Source organism: Phocoena phocoena, chromosome 4 (genome assembly GCF_963924675.1).
Source record: "Phocoena phocoena chromosome 4, mPhoPho1.1, whole genome shotgun sequence".
Classification (NCBI taxonomy): domain Eukaryota; kingdom Metazoa; phylum Chordata; class Mammalia; order Artiodactyla; family Phocoenidae; genus Phocoena; species Phocoena phocoena.
Window position 1 is genome coordinate 36,202,835 of NC_089222.1, and position 22,512 is coordinate 36,225,346.

The following is a 22,512-nucleotide window of genomic DNA, read 5'->3' on the forward strand; positions in this document are numbered from 1 at the left end:
TTTTTTGGTAATGAGCAACGATAGTCCCTGGATCAATTGTCATTATGGTTTTGTAACTTTTAGTTTTAATTTTTCTTTTTAAAATTTTTCTTCCAGTTTTATTGAGATAATTAACATACAGCACTGTATAAGTTTAAGAGGTACAGCATAAGGGTTTGACTTGCATACATCATGAAGTGATTACCATAATAACTTTACTGAACATCCATCATCTCATATAGATACAAAATTAGACGAAAAAAGCATTTTTTCTTTGTAATGAGAACTCATAGGTTTTACTCTCTTAACTGTCATATATAACATACAGCAGTGTTAATTATATGTATCATGTATATTACATCCCTGGTACTTATTTATCTTATAACTGGAAGTTTGTACCTTAAGTTTGTACCTTTTGACTACCTTTATCCAATTCCCCTCCTCCCCACCTCCCACCTCTGGTAACCACAAATCTGATAGCGTTTTCTCTGAGTGTGTTTGTTTTTGAGTATAATTGACTTACAACACCATGTTAATTCCTGGTGTACAACAATGATTCAATAGCTTTAATTTTTTAAAGTTGTCTTTTTCCTTACTAAAGTTTCAGAGGTTAAGATCTAACAATCTGAGGATAACAGAGTATTTATAAGCTCACACAAATGACAATAACAATCTAATTTGTCAAAGCTCTGCCCTACATATCCTCATGAACCAAAACATATATCCATAAAAAGCCTAGGTGAATTTAAATAATATAGTACCTTCTACATCTGGCATCCTCAGAGAACAAGAGGTGGCACATTAATTTTTGACAGCTAACATTTGTCTCTTGAGTATTAACATTTTTATCTTAACCCGTGGATTAAAATTTCTCTGTTTAAAATAACTTTTCTAACTTCCTGCCTTATTAACACAGTATCCTGAAGAAAACCTAAGTTTTCTTTTTTTGATGACACAGACTTCTGTTATGACTATTACTTATAGTTTCACTGTTTATTAGGTTAGTGAAAGCCTCAGAAGCTATAACATGTGGAGTTATTTATTCCTACGCTACAGAGCCATTAATGGTGATTTTCTTGACTTTTCAGTTTATTTTTTTATTAGAGTTTTTCTATTTGTTTGTCTCTTCCCTAGTTCTCTTTCTTGTTAAGGTATTGCCTGCATTCAACTGTGCCATTCTTCCATTCCAATTAGCTCAGAAAAAGTATCATTATACTTTATGGTAAAAAATGAATGCAAGCTTTGAAGTAAGAAACCCTTGAGTTCCATCAATGGCTCTGCTGTTTATGAGCTATTCCTTAACCTCTGGGTCTCAATTTCTTGATATATAAAGTGAGGATTAAATTATCATGAGAGCTGCTAGGAGGATTAATGTTAATATATATGAAGTGCCTATTACATACATGTGTTTGAAAATTAGTACTTTAATTACTTTTACATGAGAGAGATACGAACAGGATAAGAGTTCCTATGAATAAAGTATATGGATTTTGCAACATTCCATGTTAGCTGACAGTTAAGGGCTTTTTTTTTTTCCCCTCATTTCTTATGTCTGCATAGCTCAAAATGTCAGTAACTGATCACTGGTTAAGTGATCATGTAGGTAAATATGTAATTGTTTTCTACCCCCAATTTTAAATTGAAAAAAGTATTTTATTAGAAACATGTAGAATTATTTGTAACTTTTATTTTCTTTGTTCTGGTCCAAAAGATGCCTCTTTGACCATTTTTCATTCATAATAAGAGAAGTATGTGTTGATTTTTTAAAAGGGTAAATGGAATGCCAACGTTTTGTCAAGGAAATTATTATTTTCTCTGGATGTAAAGGGATTTCCTTGGCAAAAGGTTGAGGTCACACTTAGTTTTGGAAACAGGCTGCTTCCTGGCTATACAAAGTAAAACACAGTTTTTTAAAGAACCTTAAAAACTAATAGACATTGAGTTGCTATTGAAAACTTGTGTATGGTGGTTTCTGTAGAAACATTTCTGAAACAAAGGGCGATTTTGTAACCTTATGCTTAAATAACCACAGTATCAAAAGCAAAAGGCAAAGTATAACTGTAAAGAATCTATAAAACCATATAAAGCTGAATCTATAAAACCATGTTAGGTCTAAGGTATGATTATTTTATTCTTCCTAACTGAAGTTTTTTGTACTTTAAAATAAACTTCTAAAACTTTAGTATTTAAAGCAAAGCCGTTTCCTTATGATATTCTAGAAATTTAAATGACTTCATTTTGGAAATCCAGCTTCTGTTAGCTGTCTACAGTCACTTCAGGGAACGGTTGTTATGATAATATTTACTATATGATCTATAAATGTGTTTCTAAAGTTATTCAGATATAATATTTCTTTTTTTAACATCTTTATTGGAGTATAATTGCTTTACAGTGGTGTGTTAGTTTCTGCTTTATAACAAGTGAATCAGCTGTACATATACATGTATCCCCATATCTCCTCCCTCTTGCGTCTCCCTCCCACCCTCCCTATCCCACCCCTCTAGGTGGTCACAAAGCACCGAGCTGATCTCCCTGTGCTATGCGGCTGCTTCCCACTAGCTAGCTATTTTACATTTGGTAGTGTATATATGTCCATGCCACTGTCTCACTTCATCCCATCTTACCCTTACCCTTCCCCCTCCCCACGTCCTCAAGTCCATTCTCTACATCTGCGTCTTTATTCCTTTACGGCCCCAGGTTCCTCATAACCATTTTTTTTTATTCCATATATATGTGTTAGCATACAGTATTTGTTTTTCTCTTTCTGACTTACTTCACTCTGTAGGACAGACTCTAGGTCCATCCACCTCACTACAAATAACTCAATTTCATTTCTTTTTATGGCTGAGTAATATTCCATTGTATATATGTGCCACATCTTCTTTATCCATTCATCTGTCGATGGACACTTAGGTTGCTTCCATGTCCTGGCTGTTGTAAATAGAGCTGCAATGAACACTGTGGTACATGACACTTTTTTTTTTAATAATGATAAGTAAAATTTATTGAAAACTTAGCATGTACAAAACACTACGCTTTTCACACGTTGTGTCTTTGTGCCTGCATAGTAGTATTTTTTTTTTACATCTTTCTTGGAGTATAATTGCTTTTCAATGGTGTGTTAGTTTCTGCTTTATAACAAAGTGGGTCAGTTATACATATACATATGTTCCCATATCTCTTCCCTCTTGCGTCTCCCTCCCTCCCACCCTCCCTATCCCACCCCTCTAGGTGGTCACAAAGCACCGAGCTGATCTCCCTGTGCTATGCGGCTGCTTCCCACTAGCTATCTGTTTTACATTTGGTAGTGTATATATGTCCATGCCACTCTCTCGCTTTGTCACAGCTTACCCTTCCCCATCCCCACATCCTCAAGTCCATTCTCTACATCTGCGTCTTTATTCCTTTACAGCCCCAGGTTCCTCATAACCATTTTTTTAAATTCCATATATATGTGTTAGCATACAGTATTTGTTTTTCTCTTTCTGACTTACTTCACTCTGTAGGACAGACTCTAGGTCCATCCACCTCACTACAAGTAACTCAATTTCATTTCTTTTTATGGCTGAGTAATATTCCATTGTATATATGTGGCACATCTTCTTTATCCATTCATCTGTTGATGGACACTTAGGTTGCTTCCATGTTCTGGCTATTGTAAACAGAGCTGCAATGAACATTGTGGCACATGACTCTTTTTTTTTTTTTAATATGTGGTCTTAATTAATTAATTATTTTTGGCTGTGTTGGGTCTTCGTTTCTGTGCGAGGGCTTTCTCTAGTTGCAGCAAGTGGGGGTCACTCTTCATCGCAGTATGCAGGTCTCTCACTATCGCGGCCTCTCTTGTTGCAGAACACAGACTCCAGAGGCACAGGCTCAGTAGTTGTGGCTCACGGGCCTAGTTGCTCCGCAGCATGTGGGATCTTCCCAGACCAGGGCTCGAACCCGTGTCCCCTGCATTGGCAGGCAGATTCTCAACCACTGCGTCACCAGGGCAGCCCACATGACTCTTTTTGAATTATGGTTTTCTCAGGGCATATGACCAGTAGTGGGATTGCTGGGTGGTATGGTAGTTCTATTTGTAGTTTTCTAAGGAACCTCCATACTGTTCTCCATAGTGGCTGTATCAATGTACATTCCCACCAACAGTGCAAGAGGGTTCCCTTTTCTCCACACCCTCTCCAGCAATTATTGTTTCTAGATTTTTTGATGATGGCCATTCTGACTGGTGTGAAGTGATACCTCATTGTAGTTCTGATTTGCATTTCTCTAATGATTAGTGATGTTGAGCATTCTTTCATGGGTTTGTTGGCCATCTGTATATCTTCTTTGGAAAAATGTCTGTTTAGGTCTTCTGCCCATTTTTGGATTTGGTTGTCTGTTTTTTTGATATTGAGCTGCATGAGCTGCTTGTAAATTTTGGAGATTAGTTCTCTGTCAGTTGCTTCATTTGCAAATATTTTCTACCATTCTGTAGGTTGTCTTTTCATTTTGTTTATGGTTTCCTTTGCTGTGCAAAAGCTTTTAAGTTTCATTAGGTTCCATTTGTTTATTTTTGTTTTTATTTCTGTTTCTCTAGGAGGTGAGTCAAAAAGGATCTTGCTGTGATTTATGTCATAGAGTGTTCTGCCTATGTTTTCCTCTAAGAGTTTGATAGTGTCTGGCCTTACATTTAGGTCTTTAATCCATTTTGAGTTTATTTTTGTGTATGGTGTTAGGGAGTGTTCTAATTTCATTCTTTTACATGTAGCTGTCCAATTTTCCCAGCACCACTTGAAGAGACTATCTTTTCTCCATTGTATATTCTTGCCTCCTTTATCAAGAATAAGGTGACCATAGGTGTGTGGGTTTATCTCTGGGCTTTCTATCCTGTTTCCTTCATCTATCTTTCTGTTTTTGTGCCAGTACCATACTGTCTTGAGTACTGTAGCTTTGTAGTATAGTCTGAAGTCCGGGATCCTGATTCCTCCAGCTCCGTTTTTCTTCCTCAAGATTGCTTTGGCTATCTGGGGTCCTTTGTGTTTCCATACAAGTTGTGAAATTTTTTGTTCTAGTTCTGTGAAAAATACCATTGGTAGTTTGATAGGGATTGCATTGAATCTGTAGATTGCTTTGGATTGTATAGTCATTTTCACAATGTTGATTCTTCCAATCCAAGAACATGGCACATCTCTCCATCTGTTTGTATCATCTTTAGTTTCCTTCATCAGGGTCTTACAGTTTTCTGCATACAGGTCTTTTGTCTCCTTAGGTAGGCTTATTCCTAGGTATTTTATTCTTTTTGTTGCAGTGGTAAATGGGAGTGTTTCCTTAATTTCTCTTTCAGATTTTTCATCATTAGTGTATAGGAATGCCAGAGATTTCTGTCCATTAATTTTGTATCCTGCTACTTTACCAAATTCATTGATTAGTTCTAGGAGTTTTCTGGTAGCATGTTTAGGATTCTCTATGTATAGTATCATGTCATCTGCAAGCAGTGACAGCTTAACTTCTTCTTTACCGATTTGTATTGCTTTTATTTCTTTTTCTTCTCTGATTGCTGTGGCTAAAACTTCCAAAAGTATGTTGAATAATAGTGGTGAGAGTGGACAACCTTGTCTTGTTCCTGATCTTAGAGGAAATGGTTTCAGCTTTTCACCATTGAGAATGATGTTGACTGTGGGCTTGTCATATACGGCCTTTATTATGTTGAGGTAATTTCCCTCTATGCCTGCTTTCTGGAGGGTTCTTATCATAAATGGGTGTTGAATTATTTTGTCAAAAGATTTTTCTGCATCTATTGAGATGATCATATGGTTTTTCTCCGTCAGTTTGTTAATATGGTGTATCCCTGACTGATTTGCATATATTGAAGAATCCTTGCATTCCTGGGATAAACCCCACTTGATCATGGTGTATAGATATAATATTTCTGTATAAGATATAAGGGTCTGATCACTTTTTTAAATAAATAAATTTATTTATTTTTATTTTTGGCTGCGTTGGGTCTTTGTTGCTATGTGCAGGCTTTCTCTAGTTGTGCAGGCTTTCTCTAGTTGTGGCAAGTGGGGGCTACTCTTCGTTGCAGTGCGCGGGCTGTTCTTCGTTGCGGTGTGCAGGCTTCTCATCATGCTGGCTTCTCTTGTTGCGGAGCACAAGCTGTACACACGCGGTCTTCCATAGTTGTGTCATGAGGGCTCAGTAGCTGTGGCTCATGGGCTCTAGAGTGTAGGCTCAGTAGTTGTGGCGCACAGGCTTAGTTGCTCTGCCGCATGTGGGATCTTCCTGGCCTAGGGTTCGAACCCATGTCTCCTGCCTTGGCAGGCAGATTCTTATCCACTGCACCACCATGGAAGTCACTGGTAATTTTTTAAAGTAAGTCCTAATAGACAAAGTGATATCAATGTCTGCTACCTAAATAGGATGGTGCTAATTTAGATACCTATATTGCTTGAGATCATCTTCCAGTCAGAATAAAGGACACTTTATAGAACCTACGCCACTAATAATGCTAGAAATGTTTTCCACAGCTTAATATCCAATACTTTAAAAATATATTCTTTCTAGTGTTTTATTTAGACATTTTAAAGTAATATGGCTATTTTGTTCCTTATTATTCTATGATTTAGCATGCCTAAGCTAAACCCTCTTTGAAATACTGATGTTTCCTCCATTTACCTTAAATATTAACATTGGTTTCTGACATTTTATAAATGGTGTGGATTTTGGTGGGCCTTGAAGAATTTCTATTAGCACTTATTAATCTTTAGCCCATACCTGGGAATCTATTCAGGCATTTATTTCTTCATGAATTTATAGAGGAACATGTGTAGACCAATGTGACCTTACTTTAAAAGAATCCTGAACATCAGTTAATGATAAAAATTGGACAGTTTACTCATGAATGAAGCTGGTTAACCTTGTAGCCTAGTTGTTTATTTAAGAGACGTAGCAAAAGATTGTCAGAGAACTCATTAATTGTAAAATGCTCATTCAGTAATGAAAAAGAAAAAAAAAACAGTTAAATTCAAGCAGGAGTAGTCAGATATAAGTTCATTGTTGGTTACATGATGTTCAGCTCCACATATCTTAGGTATTTTCAATACAAGTGATTATTTGCCATGGGAATAAATAGCAGTAGTATGATAAAACAGCAGCAGTATATATTTTATATATTAAAGTAAAAATTTCAAGTAACTTACTCTAGGAAATTATCAGTAAAAACTTTTATTATATTCTGTTATTATAAACACAACACAAAAACTACATAGTTTTCATATAGCATGAAATTCATTTAAAAACGAATTATGATCCCACTCTTAGTGAAGGGATTCACTTTAGTAATGTATCCACATTTTGAAATAGATTATGTCATCCATCCAAAGATTTGATGTTATAAACAATGAAACACTAATTAGAGTCCTAGGAAAATAAGTGAAGCCTTGGTACGTTGTTGACCTAATTATTCAGAATCATATTATCTAAATGGAAGTTTTTGGATGGAAAGAGAGGAGCTGGAATGGAGACAGAGGGCTGAGTGTGCATTAGTTTGGGTGTTGCTGCATGGCCAAATCCCAATGGTGTCTTGTGAAGACTTTCTTGTTTTAAGGTTTGTGTTTTTTTTTTAATTTCTTTAATATTTTTAAGAGAAATGCAGAATTAAGTCTTGGGTTTGGACATTTTTACTGAAGTACTTATCTCCATACGGTGATATCTAAGACAACAATCCCTTGAAAAAATGTTAATAAAGTAAAAAACAAAAGAAAAAGCAGCTCTTTCAGCCAACGACCCTCAAATGCTTACCCTGTCCATCAGGGAGCTTGCTCCCCAGCTAGAGGAACAGTCAGACCACCAGAATACTGTCCCTCAGCCAGTGTATAGGGCTTCCTAATGTAGGAAGAGGATCAGATTAAATGAATCAAAGCACCACTGTAACTCAGAGTCTGTGAGCCTAGAACCTTAAAGTTACTAATATAAATCCCCGATGTCTAAAATCTTTATATTCTTACATATATGATCACTTTGACCATGTATCAAGTGAACTTGTTCGAACTTTCAGGTGTAAGAAATGACATATTATTATTATTATTAATCAAATTAATTCAAACTCTAGGCTCCCACCCGAAGCCAAGAGGTGAGAAATTTAATTTCAGTCATTTTCAGTGTACTCCTTTCTAGGGTTATACTGGAATCCAAAGGCATCTCATGAGCCTAGAAATTAGGGAATAACCTCCTTTCCCAGCCTGCGATGGGTGCTGACATCCTTGCAGTCTGATCGCCCTATCTGAAGTCGGGTGGCTCCATTTCCTTCCATTGGTCACGGTCAAGGGAGGCAAGAACTGCCCCTCTGGACGTTCAGCCTCCTCGACAGCCACGTACCATCCTATCAGAAGTCCTCTCGGGGCCCTGCTCACAGTGACAGGCACGTCCTTGTCATTCATATAACCTGCCTTTACTGGGCCCCTCTTCAGTCTTGGGGAGGCCAGTCTTCTCCCTCTCCAGCCAGTGGACGAATAGATGTAAATTCTTCTGCTCTACCCTCCCCAACTTCAACCCCCAGCCCTTCATACCAGAGAGATTCCTTTCCATCTTTAAGACTCCTCTAGGAGTCCTCAAAAACATACAACCAAAAAAGTTTTCCTCCCTGAAGGATAGTGGGGTTTGAGAAATAGCTGATGTGGTGATGGATGACACAGTAGGAAGGAGAACTTTTAGAAATTCGACGTGGAATGGAGATAGGGAAAGGAAATGCTTTCTTCCTCTCTCTGGTTGGTCCACAGTAGCAAATAAACCAAAAACACTGAGCAGTATTTTTCTTCGTAATGCCCTGTTACTCTCTGCATATAATCACCATGGCCAGGTGACGGGCTCATTCATTATTTCCGGAGTCCTGCAATAAGCAAAGCACTGTGCTGGTCTTTGGCAGTGCAGCCGGGAACAAGGTATACACAGTATTTTGTCCTCATGGAGATTATAGTGTAGAGAGTATGTCGGGAAGTAAAGAAGGAGAGAAAAGTCATTGCACATCGTGATAAGTGCTGTGACAGGCTAGCACAGGTGGGAGAGACTCACGTGGACTGTATTCCAAGAAGACCTCTGAGGAGGTGTGTTGAAGCAGCGGCATGAAGGCTGAGAAGGAGTTAGCCGTGTAGGCACTAGGGAGTAACTTTGCAGGCAGTGTGGTTGGCAGGAACAGCAGGTCCAGAAGAGGACAAGAGCTTGGCGAGTTTGCATAATGGAAAGTGAGTCTGTGTAGTTTGAGCTTCATGAGGAACCGGAGGAGAGACAGACCATGAGGAGGCCTGGAAGGTAGGCTGGAGCCATAAGGATGCTGGGGACCGTGGAGAGGAGTTTGAATATCCTTCAAGCCCCTGGAGGGTTTTAAGTAAGAGAATGACTGAACTTGATTTAAATTTTAAAGCTCACTCTGACTGCTGTGTGGAGAAGGGGTCAGAGGGGAGAGAAACGCTAGGATGTATACATGTCCACACATCTACCATGTAGGGAGATCTCAGTAAGCCCAAGGTGGCTGAGATGGGATGGTCCCAGTGGGAAGAGAAGGGAAGGAGCTGGTTCAGGGTTGATGGGAAAACATCACCTCTGCATCACTGTACTGACCTGTCTGTCCCTCAAATGCTGCTTGGTGCCAGTAGTGGGCTGGACAGTGTTGTTTTTGCCTATTGGGGTTAGAGTTAAGAGGAAATTGACATGTTGCCAGCCCTTTCAGGCTGAATCCAGTTTCTGATATCTATGGGGTTCTTTTGGGAAAAAAGAAAATAATTGTTATCTTCCCTATTAAATATCTATTTAAAGTCTATTATATTGAAAGTTATTGTGTGAGGCCTTTCAAGATACAGTAAGAAATAATAATTTTATTCTTTAACCAAATTCTTAAAATAACTGCAATTCCAAACATGAATTATTCACTTGTCTTACAAACACATATAGAGTGTTTATAAATTGACTCCCCCTACCAAGCCTAAGATGCAGGTAATATTATTATATGCATTCTACTGAAAAGGAAACTGAGGCACAGAGAAGCTAAATAAATACGACTCATAACCAGGATTCAAACCATGCCATCTGTCTTCAAAATCTGCTTTTAACTCCTGTAGTTTGCTACCTCTCCATTTAAACATTCTGTTAATGAAAAGGAAAGGGCTCATTCTACCAGTTGTTATTTTGTTTGTTTTCTTTTTAAATTTCCTTTTAAACTGAAAGTTCCAAACCTACACAGCTGGCCTACATAAAAAAAGTTCTGTAGAGCTCCTGCATGGTATGGACATGAGTATCAAATGCTGATGGTGACTTTTGTTTGTTTCACAGGATTATTGGGACTTTGCAGAACTCTCCTGAGTTTTCAGAAGCCTTTCATTGCCACAAGAACTCGTACATGAATCCAGAAAAGAAATGCAGGGTTTGGTAATCTTCAGAAGAAGCGGTGCAGTCCTTGGCTAGACTTGCCCACATCACAGAAATGGGGAACTCTATCTGAGAGAAAAAGGACCAGAGAGGTCACTGATTACGTGGAAGTAGTTCACGGGGATGAGAGCAATAAAAATGAAGCTAGGTTACTCTGGAAAAATGTGGAGGGAGGAGAGGTCTAATGCCTATCAAATCAATCACTTCTCACTGTATAAATAATGCTTAATCTCTAAAGAGAATATTGCCATTCATTGCTGTTTCTCATATGATCTGCCAGTTTGATGTTTTCTCTTGATGTAGACCGGCATTTCTAATCACAGGGAGAAAGAAGAGGTGGAAGAATTCAGTTGGCACCAAAAGCACAGCAGTGACGTGAGAGTTAAAAACCTGTTGCCAATGTACTTATTTTTTCTTTTATTTGCAAAATTTATGCTCCTTCAAAACTCTTCCAAAGAATTCTTATACATATTGGGGCCTTGGCCCTTAAAGTAGTTTTAATCTAATTTTGCCAGTCATCAGTTACTCATTCTGAGAGCATTGTATTTTAAGTACTCTTAGGGCAAAAATGAGTGTCTAAAACTGTTTTTTGTTGTACCTGCTTTGACTGATAATGAGATTCTTGAGGCTCCCTGCAATTTTCTAAGCAATTTCTTGTTCTCTCTCTCTCAAAACTTGGTCTTTTTAAGAGATTTGTAGTAATGTGTAAATAATAATTTTTATATTTAATTATTAACTACACTTATGACTAAGGAATTGTTATTATAGGTAATCATTGAATATTGAAGCTTCAGACCAAGATAAATAGTTATGAACCAAGATCTGTAAAGTGATGTACAGATGAAGATTTGAGACTTTTTAAACTTATAAATCATATTGATGAAAAGCTTTAAGCACAAACTTTGGGTTAAAAGTTGCCATTGGACAGTGGTCTAAAGATACTTAAGAGTTGTGGTTTACAAGCAGGATTTTCAGGATTAAATCTGTCCCTGAAGGTGGCCATGATAAAAGGGCAAAACTGCATCTATGTAGCTCTGCATCTCCTTATCTTTTCAGGTTTGTCATCTGATGGAAATATTTTGATAATAAATTGAAATTGTGAACCCATTACTCACTAAGCTTATTGTGCCAGCCATCTAGCTTTGGAAAGCGCATTTCTGGATAGAAATGAGAGGCTTCTACACATCCAATGGACTGGCTTCTAAAATTCTAACTCACCTAGAGTTCTGGGAGGGGGAGGTCTAGTCCCTGATAGCAACTCAGCTCTCAAGGCTTTTATGTTCTGTTTTCCTGTCCTGTTTGCAAGTTTAGTTCGTTTCATTACTTGATTAATATTTTACAAAAGGAGTCCAAAATCCTTATTTTTCCTAACAAAGCATGAAAATGAAGGAACATCCAAAATATGAGTGTTGGTTTTCCTGCCTCTTGAAAAATGTCCATTTACATGTTTTTTTAAAATGGTGTTAAAATATAACATATATACCAAAATTTAAAAACATAAGTGTACAGCTCAATGAACTTTCTCCCACTGAACATGTCCCTGTAACCAGGACTTCTGAGAATCAGAACATTGCTAGCGCCATAGAAGCCCCTTCTCGCAACTATCACTTCACTCTTCCAAGGACAACTACTGTCCTGACTTCTAATATCATCCATTAGTTTTGCCTGTTTTTGTCTTTTATGTAAAGAGAATCATTCAGCGTGTATTCTTTTGCGTCTGGCTTCTTTCACTCAGCTTTCTGTTTGTGAGATTCATCTGTATTGTTGCATGTGATTGTGGATTCTTTGTTCTCATTGCTGAACACTATTCTGTTGTGTGTGACTATACTACAATTCATCCCTTCCATTGTTGATCCACTTGAGGAGTTTCCAGTTTGGGGCTGTTACAAATAGTGCAATTATGAACATCCTTGTGTATTATCATCTTTATGTACTTGAGGTTTTAATGGACTAATTTCCACAAATCCTTCCTAAAATTATTATAAATATTGAAAATACAGTTTCAAGCTATTCATGGATAAAACTTTATCTTTTTCTCCTTTATCACTACCACCTTTATTGTGGATAATTCAAAGTATACTTATGTGTATATTTCCTTAAAGTAAACTTAAGACATTCCTAAGTAGTATTAATAGTTGGAGCATCCAGTGCTGAAGAGAAAAGCTATCTCTGAATTATTTAATTTCCATCCTGTCAGAGCAGCTGAAGAACCAGAACTGAAGAGTGACTAGTACAGATTATAAAAAGGCACTAGACTCCCCACTGCCAGCTCTATAAAACATCCGGCTCCCATCCTTATGAAATAATTTGAGTGAAGTTTTCTGGAAAAAAAAGTTTCTCCAGTGCCTGGATCTTTTATCTCTAGAAATACAAGACTTTCTGAGGCCAAGGGCTAGACCAAAGTCAGAATACCAATACCTCCCCTGCCCTCACACGTGCAGCCGTCACTAAGTATACGTGGCACAGTTGTTGAGTTGTATGGGACGTCATGGTCTCTCATAAACACTCCCAATCACTTGGTGTTATCCCATCAGTTAAAACCTATCTGTAATGATCTCACACGTTAAGTCTAACCATGCCCGACTCTGGGTCAAGAAAAGAGTTAATAAGCTGAGACACCAAGGGTTGGGAGCTGATGTCACTCAGGGATGAAGATAGAAATGTTCTTGGCAACATCAGTGGTAAGGTGTCTGCTCCATGCTGCACTGTCTATGTAAATTCTAAGTGCAAGGTGGAAAGGACACTATCCTGGGAGAAGAGTCTTTTCTTATTCTAATCTGATTCTGCCACTAATGACAAAGTGACCTTGGGCATTTGATATCTTCTCTTGGGCCTCTGCTTTCCCCACCTGAAATAAAGAGAATTAGGTTTTGTTAGTAGTTCTTAGTAAGAGAGGGAGAATACATCCAGTGCTGTCTTAATCTATTCCCCAGTTAAGACCCATTGGATAAAATAATCTCAGAACTCCCATGTAAATGTCTGAGTCCAATTAAACCACATTATAATCCAAAGAACAAAGACCAAAGTTTCATCGAGATTGGGTCTGTGCTGTTGTTAGAGTTGCCTCAAAAGGCTTTATCATTCCTGTTGTCCCAGATGTAGTTCTCCAAGTAGACGATAACTGTTAGTTTGGAAATAAGACTCCACCCTGCCAAAGATGGAAAATCAGGAAGTTTTATCAGGTTCCAGTCTTAAAAATAAAAACAAATATTTTTCATACTATTGCTTTTATTCCTAGTCGGCTCTGTTCCAGCCTCCCCACCACCATCCCTCCTACCCCACCACCCCCCATGTAAATCCTCACAGCATTTATGTCTTGAAAAATGTTAAGGCCAAATGGAGCTTTTATGTCTGTAACCTTACACTTCCTGCTAGCTTCAAATTGAATCTTTTAAAACTGAATGATAGGGCTTCCCTGGTGGTGCAGCAGTTAAGAGTCCTCCTGCCAATGCAGGGGACACAGGTTCGAGCCCTGGTCTGGGAAGATCCCACATGCCACGGAGCAACTAAGCCCGTGCGCCACAACTACTGAAGCCTGTATGCCTAGAGCCCATGCTCTGCAACAAGAGAAGCCACCGCAGTGAGAAGCCCGCGCACCGCAACAGAGAATAGCCCACGCTCGCTGCAACTGGAGAAAGCCCGTGCACAGCAACAAAGACCCAACGCAGCCAAAAATAAAATAAATAAATTTATTTTAAAAACAAGAATGATAGAAACTATTTGACCAATATTTTCTTGTTTTCACCACCCCATTCTTGCAAAGATACCACAGTTTTCTGATCTGATTTGTTTTCAAAAGTTAAGAAAAAAAGGCGGCCAAGTGCTATAGGGAATCACAGGCATAATCAGATGACTTAGGCGGGAGCCAAAACTGTTTTCGTGCTGTGCCTGGACTGAGGGACTTGACTTTTGGTTGATCAGGTGAAGAGAGGCGCCACATGTGGCTGGTGTCCAAGTGGCACGTGTTTATCGCATTCTGATCTCTTCTTTAACAGTGTTGTCTTAATTGCAACTTTTTTTTTTTTTGCATTTCCTCTAAAACAGTGAGAAACTCCACTAGCGTTTTCATCCTTATAGCCAAACTTGCTTCTATTTTATTTGATCAAGCAGATCCTCTAGGTTGTGCAAGTGAAGTCTGGCAGAAGAATGAGCATTGGCTCTTGCTGGAAACAAGGTTGAGCTCTCATCCTAGGCAGTGAAGAAAGACGAAGTTCAGCCATTGTGACTAATTTTTATACTTCTGGATTTCCTTTCTAGCCAAAACTAACAATTTTTTCAGGTCTATCAGGCATATTAACATCTGATTCCACCTCTGTAAGTACACTTGCTGTCATTTCTGACTTGATCATCTCAAATTATAATGCATCCTGAAAGTTTACTCTACATCCAGAAGACGAAAATGGGGTCAAGTACCTGGATTATCGATTACCTTGGTGTTAATCCTTCAACACACATGCTATCCAAGCTCTGTGTTCCCTACAGTATGTCGTCAAAGATGTAATGGCAAGATGGTCACAGCAGCTTTATCCATGATATCAAAGAAAAAACTAAACAGCAGAGAATGTTTAGATTTGTTCAAAGAAAATATGAAAAGGACATAGTGCTGAGTATGCATAATGATATCACTCATGTTAAAATACTGTTGCACAGGAGAAGAGTTGGAAGAATATATGCGAAAAATTAATAGGGAATATCTCTGACTGGTCATATTACAGGTGATTCTTATTTCCCTTTTTTCCTGAATTTTAAATATTTCTATAATGTGAAAAGAGTACATTTTAAGAACCATTTTTAAAATGTCATTTGGAAGAAAATAGGAAGTATGGGAGAAAAGATGGAAGGGAGGGAATGATGGAAAAGTTGACCAAAAAGAGAAATAGAGGGGCTTCCCTGGTGGCACACTGGTTGAGAGTCCGCCTGCCGATGCAGGGCACACGGGTTCGTGCCCTGGTCCGGGAAGATCCCACATGCCGCGGAGCGGCTGGGCCCGTGAGCCATGGCCGCTGAGCCTGTGCATCTGGAGCCTGTGCTCCGCAACGGGAGAGGCCACAACAGTGAGAGGCCTGCGTACCGAAAAAAAAAAAAAAAAAAGAGAAATAGAACTTCCCTGGGTTTAAGCTGTGTTGATTTATTTTAGAAGCTATTCACTTTGGTATCTCAGTCTACTTAGATTCAAGGAATTCAGGGCAGAGAATTTGGGTCAGAAGCTTCCCCCACCCCACGACAGACCAGATCTCAGATTTATAGGGTGGCTTTTATACACACAGCTTAACGTAGGGCAAAGGGATTTGGCGGACTTCCCACTGACTACTCGAAGTGGTTCTGTGAGAACAGAGCATGTACTCTAGAGGGGTCTGTTTGGGTTCTTCTACCCCTGAAAATGCTAAAGGGATGAACTGATCTGGCCACACTCTTCCATTGGTCTCCCTCCATACAAAACCCTAGCATTTGCCAAACACTGACAAAAGTTAAGGATACAGTCTATGACTGTGAAACAGAAACCAGTAAATTATACAGTGATCAGACCTAAATGCTCCACCTGGTAGGCACCATGATTTACCTGGGGGTCAGATGCTAACGTTTAGAGGTGGATCAGGGAGGAGGGAGCAGGATACAGCTAATTCTAGGCGATTCACTGCTTATATTTGACTTTGGTTACAATCAAACTCATACTAGTTTAGCCAAAACTGGAGATTGTGTTGATCCCCATAACTGAATTTGGGGCAAGTAAGAGTAACTGGGCCTTCTTTCCATGTGGTCTACTTTATGATTGCCAGTTGACTTTCTCCAAAAGGAAGCCATGCTGGTCAAACATGACAGGGTCAAAGATTCTCTGCTTCCTTCCCAGGGGAAGCACAGCTTCTAACTGCAGTACCTTTGACAAATCCTGGAGAAAAACCAATTAGCCCATTTTGGAAACATGCCTACCCATGTGAATAGGCCATGGGGAAGTGAGAAAGTTGTAGAAATTATGATCATTGATCCCCTACAGAGTAGGAGAAGGGCAGTTTCCCCAAAGAAGAAAAGCACCATTCCTAGAAGAGAAAGGAAAAGACACAGATGTCCAAAGCACCAGATTATACTAGATATTTCTTAAAAGCTTTGCAAAACATCTCAGTTTGGATTACGTTGTGCATATTAAATTTCAAATGTGTCAATTTTAATTTTGTTTGACCAAAATGAAGATATCATGCATTTTACTTAGATTTAATTTTTAAGAAAAAAGTTTTTAATAAAAAAGGGTGGGAAGGAAGGAAATAATACATTTTACTTATTGTGAGTAAGGCCCATGATTTAGGTTGTTTGTATAAAGTTTCCATGTAATGTAACTTTCCTGTGAGTTAATGTTAGTACTCCTATTTTACAGATGGTGAATTTGAGTTTCAGAGAGGTTAACTGATTTGCCCAGATTCACAAAGATAGTAAATGACAAGGGACCAAATCAAGGTATGTTGAAGTCCAAAATCTATATAAATTTACTATCAGAGTTTTCTGTGTCACTAAAAAATGCATTTTAGCCTATCAGAATCAACTCATTTGTAGACAATAATTCCCCAAACATATCTTTTATAAGAAACAATATATTTTCTAATTTATTACTTTACATAAGCCTTTGTTATTTTTAAAAGGATGTTTATTTAGTGTTTTAAACAATTACAGCAGTGAACACATTGAGCATCTGCTATGTTCAGGGTACTATATTAGAAGGAAAAATAAAAATAGCTAGAAAAGAAAAACAAGATAAACCGGTATTTTTGGTTGGCACTACAGTTGTCCACTATACCCATTCACTTACTCATTGACCAAATGTTCGGCACCTTTTACGTGTGATGCACTATATCACATATAAAAGAGTGCTTAGAAGATTATCTTCTACTGGGGTCATTAGAAGACAAAAATAAATGAAAACAGCTGGATTTTTAATTTAGTAGAGACATTAAAATGTACACAAACACATTATGCAGCTGAATGTGTGATGTGTCAAGAGATACAGAGAAAACACAATTTGAGAATTCAGGAGAATTCCCTAGTATGGCAAAGACATCCAATGGAAGTAACACGTTGCATTTGACAGTATGGATGGGGTTTTGAAAATTGAAGAAGGAGATAAGAAAATATTGCTGTGTACGCCTCATATACAAAATTAGGCAACTAAAGAGCAAGAACCAAATTAGTCTAGGTAGAAATGCTAATTCTGGAAGGAGACAGCCAAGGGGAGTATGCACTCTGAGATTGACACAATTGTTCATTATTCACAGTTGGCTCTTGACATGTCTTATACCAAGAAAAGCTCTTTAAATTTTTTCAGGTATCTTATGCTGTTCTCAAAGTTTATGCATTATCATTTTACTTTGAAAGAAGTTCTGTGCATTTCTTGTATTTGCTAGAAGTTGGGTGATAGGAGAACGTTTGTTTCTATTCTTGGGAATTTAGAATACTACTCTTATTCCAGTCCTGTTGCTAAGTCACTGCATTGAGCAAATAACTAATTTCTCTGCATTTTCATTGTCTCAGAATTAAAATCAGAGTAAAGATCAAGCCCTTTTCCAAACCAGAAAGCAGGCAGGTGAAATGTTTTGCAAATCGAACCTTTTGGAGATGGCGAAAGATATCAGAGTGCAGAAATAGGGCACAGTGTCATGGAAAAACTTGAATCCAGAGTGATCCATACAGACCCAGGGACACGCAGGGTCAAAGCAAAGACCAGCCAAATGGCTACATGGCAAGCATTTGACTCCTCTAAGCTTCAATTTCCTCCTCTTCAGAATGGTCATAATCACTGTACCTCTCTGGAAAGGGTATTGTACCAGTTGCCAGCAAATTGTATTTTCAACCACATTGAAGTTTAATATCTTGATTAAGCCTGTAGGTCTTTAAAAACATGAGGACTTTTGGCTTAAAGACTAGAATTTTATTTTTTTCTTTTTACCATATTGTCTGTTCTGTTGCTCTAGGTGAGTCGCTTACTTAATCCCTGTTGAATCATTTTTCTCACTAGACATTCTTGAAACAGAAAAGGCACAAAACGTGCAATCCTTTAAATAGCAGAGGATTTCTTCAAAAGTAAAAAAAGCAAAAGCAGCACACTCAAAACAAAATTGAAGTTTTCAGCGAGATGACAATTTGGGGGAAAAGAGTTTATGCAAGTACCTTTACTTTGCTCAGAAAATGGCATTGGCCCAGAGATCTTGGGAAAGCTATTTAACCCCTTTGAAACTTAGTTTGCTCAGAAGTAAAGTGTAAAAATGTAAATGTATTTTTGTCATGTGATTATGTAGTAGGTAGAATAATGCCCCCCTCCCCACTCAAAGATATCCATATCCTGATTCCCAGAACCTGTGAATATGTTAGGGCACGAGGTAAAGGGGAATTAAAGCTTGCAGATGCAATTAAGGTTGCTGATCAGCTGACCTTAAGGTGAGATTATCCCAGCTTATCCAGGTGGGTCCAATGTAATCACAAGGGTTCTTAAAAGTGAAGAGAGAGGTAGAAGTCAGAGCCATGTGATGTGAGAAAACAACCAGCTGTGGCTGATTTTGAAGATAAAAGAAGCGGGTCACAATCCAAGGAGTGCAGGCAGCCTCTAGAAGCTGGAAAAGGTGAGGGAGCAGATTCTTCCCTAAAGGCTCCGAAAGGAACCAGCCCTGCCAAGACCTTTATTTTGGCCAAAGGAGACCACTATCCAATTTCTGACCTACAGAACTGTAACATAATGAATTTATGTTAAGTCATTAACTTCATGGTAATTTGTTGCAGCAGCTATAGAAAATACACGCTATAAATAAATATTCACTGTATAATACTTCAGAATTATTTAAACTTTTTGAAAATTATGCCAAGCTTAGATACTATCTTCTAATGGTAAAATATATGCAACTATAAAAAGTTGGTCAAAAATATTTATTATTCTTCACTTATCTGTTATTAGATTGTGAAGTATATGGATACAACACCAGTTTGAGATAACTAGATATGAGTTACCAGTATTTTCAACTAATGTGAGTAGTCATAATTGATTCACTCATGTAAAGACTAAAACATTGACCTTTATAAAATAAACATAATCCATCTTACAGAAGTTAGGTATTTGACACTTAACGAGCCTTGCCTATCACCCACCTTTCATCTCAGCATGCAAACTAATTAACCACAAAGAGGACCATCCTTGTATAAGCATTAATATGCCAGGAAAATATTTATTGCTTTATCCACTGAAGTAGCTAAAATATAAATTGTTTAGGCAAAGCTTTGAGAAAATAGAAACCCAGGACCATGGAAGTACTAACAAAGCAGCCTTAAGATTTTACTGTACTTGGCACGTTGCATTTTCCTGAAAGATTATTTATAGGTATTAATTTTACCTTAGGCAAGCTAATGAATTGCTGTATTCTCAGAAACTTCTATACTTCAGCCTCAGAAGTGTGTCGTAAAAAAGATATGTTGCCCCAATGCTCAAATATTAAAGAAATAGTTACACTGGCAAGTGCTGTTGTCCTTGGTAGCAATACCAAGAATGTTCCTGGGGCTTCCCTGGTGGCGCAGTGGTTGAGAGTCCGCCTGCTGATGCAGGGGACACGGGTTCCTGCCCCGGTCCGGGAGGATCCCACGTGCCGCGGAGCGGCTGGGCCCATGAGCCATGGCCACTGAGCCTGCGTGTCCCGAGCCTGTGCTCCGCAGCGGGAGAGGCCACGACAGTGAGAGGCCCGCGTACCGAAAAAAAAAACAAAAAACAAAGAATGTTCCTAATTTTTTAATGTACGATACCTGTAAGTTTCATATTTATGTTCCTTAGGGCTTCTTCAATATTTATTGAGTTCTGTAGATAGCAAAAATGAATGAACAAAGCCCAACCCATGATGTTCAGGAGTCAGCTCTTACTAGCTCATGAGAGCCCATTTTTAAATTTGCACGGATTTTGCAAGCCAGGTGATGTCATCTTGGTAGTTTGACATCAGCCAACACTACAGATCAGGGTTGTTTGGTTGGTTAGTTGGTTGGTTGGTTGATTGGTTGATTTTCCCAGAGAGTCAGCTATTCAAAATTTACCAACACACCACTGACCATGACCAATGGCAAATCACAACCTAGTAAGTAAAACCAGAGTGACCATCTAAAGGCCAACACTATCTAGGGGACTTCTTGCATGTCTTAGATATAGTAGATTTGTATAGTGGTAACTTTTTCCACAGATGGCTGTATTTTTTTTTATTCTAACATGTAACAACAATTTTCTAATAGATGAAAGTAAAGTATCTTGAGGAAGGGGTACTTTTTTCTAACTCACCCAGTGGCAATGTGTGGGCTAATGGTAATTTAAGGGAGTTAAGTCAGAATAACTATGGTATAGGATTTAATCATGATACAAATACTGAAGGAGTTCAAATGAGGAGACCACATCTATTTGCAAATAATTGCAAATGCTTTAGGAAGATGCATCATTGAGCTAGGTTTTAAAGATGGAGAGACCTTCCTCAGGGAAAGTAGCAAGACAGGAATTCCAAGAGAATAGAACAACCTGGATCAAGGTTGGTAGTTGGGACAGTTCTTCAAAGAGCCAGTCGGGTTGTCTCAAACTAACCAGAAGAAAATTCGCTTCTCAAGGTAGTTTGTGGCCTAATTGTAGGGATCTAGAATTCCATACAAGTTTAAATTTGGAAGTACATTTGCATTTTTAAAGCCTGATTTTCTGCCAGAAAGGGGGTTGTACTAACATGAAACAAGAGATCTAGTAAACAACATGAGAATTCACATCTGTTTTACTCACCATTGTACCTTCAGTGCTTGGTATAGCACCCAGTTCATCACAGCACTCAAATTTTTTTCTGTTTGGGGACCATGAGCTGAGTTTATGCCATTGTCCTTAATCCTTCTACCACAAAACACACTTGTTAAAATACTTTTAATACATCCCAACTAATCCAATACTAAACCATTTCTTTTTTTTTTTTTTTTTTTTTTTTGCGGTACGCGGGCCTCTCACCGTCGTGGCCTCTCCCATTGCGGAGCACAGGCTCCAGTCGCACAAGCTCAGCGGCCATGGCTCACAGGCCCAGACACTCCGTGGCATGTGGGATCCTCCCGGACCGGGGCACGAACCCGTGTCCCCTGCATCGACAGGCAGACTCTCAACCACTGCGCCACCAGGGAAGCCCATACTAAACCATTTCTTAAGTCATTTTATGAAGTGACTTTTACGTTCTTTCCTCTGGTAAGGTATTTTGCCAAATTAAAATTAAGAGGTTAAAGTTAAGATGCAAGACTAATGATAAGGAGACATAATTAGCATAGAAAATTGTGACAAAAGGCTAGAATAAGGGAGACTTGCTTAATAGTGTGGTCCTCTTTCTGTCACTAGAGCCTTGAATCAGAACCAGCAAGATGGTACTCAAAGAGTGGCCAAGACAACAAAAGAAACAATGGAATTCAATGAAATGGGAGGATACTTTAGTAAAGAGGATCATTTAATTTCAGCCTGGGGATCATTTGTTCCTTGAATAGAAAGTGTGCTAGGCTGGAGCCCTTCCCTCTTCTGAGAGTCCAAGCATATCAATAACAAAGGCCAAGGGTGGTAGCGCAGCAAGGTTTGGAGCTCTACCAGATAAGGCCTCAAGCCCTAGATCAAATAGATCAAGAACATTAGCTGTGAGGTCCCTATTTATAAAACAGGGAGAGATGGTAGAGAAAAGGTCACAGTAAGTGTCACTAAAATGGTCTCCCTGTCTTCACTCCCATCCATCATGTAGGAACAAATTCCTGATCCCCTCAACTTCCTCTCAAATATTTCTGAGAGTCCTATAGGGATCTCACACATGTACCATGTCAAACCAAGTTCAGTACTCTTGACCACTCAAGAATTCTCTCTGGCTCCACTTTTCTGCAAAGACTTCTGTTAATGCCAATTCCTTATGCAGCAGCTATGTTCCTATGATCACAGAGGGGGCTACTGCTGCTAACACCCACAAAGGCACAGCCATGTCCCCAGTGATACAGCTCTCAGAGTGTTGAGCCAGACACTGAGGACATTGTCATCTGACTGAAGGGCTCTGTCTCTTGTTACTGCCAAAGACTCCAGCATGGAATCTTTCCATTGCATCAACTACCATGTTATTGACATCTTGTGTTCCCACATCC

The 22,512-nt window shown here is 38.7% G+C and overlaps 1 protein-coding gene across 1 annotated transcript in view; it reads left to right on the top strand.

Moving 5' to 3' along the window:
* The window catches only part of MME (membrane metalloendopeptidase), a 91,570-nt gene extending 80,082 nt beyond the window's left edge, over positions 1-11,488 (top strand). Inside the window, exon 24 of the mRNA XM_065876794.1 lies at positions 10,285-11,488. Coding sequence (XP_065732866.1) covers positions 10,285-10,384 — 100 coding nt within the window. The 3' untranslated portion in view covers positions 10,385-11,488. The remainder of the gene's footprint in view (positions 1-10,284) is intronic.
* Positions 11,489-22,512: the final 11,024 nt, after the last annotated feature.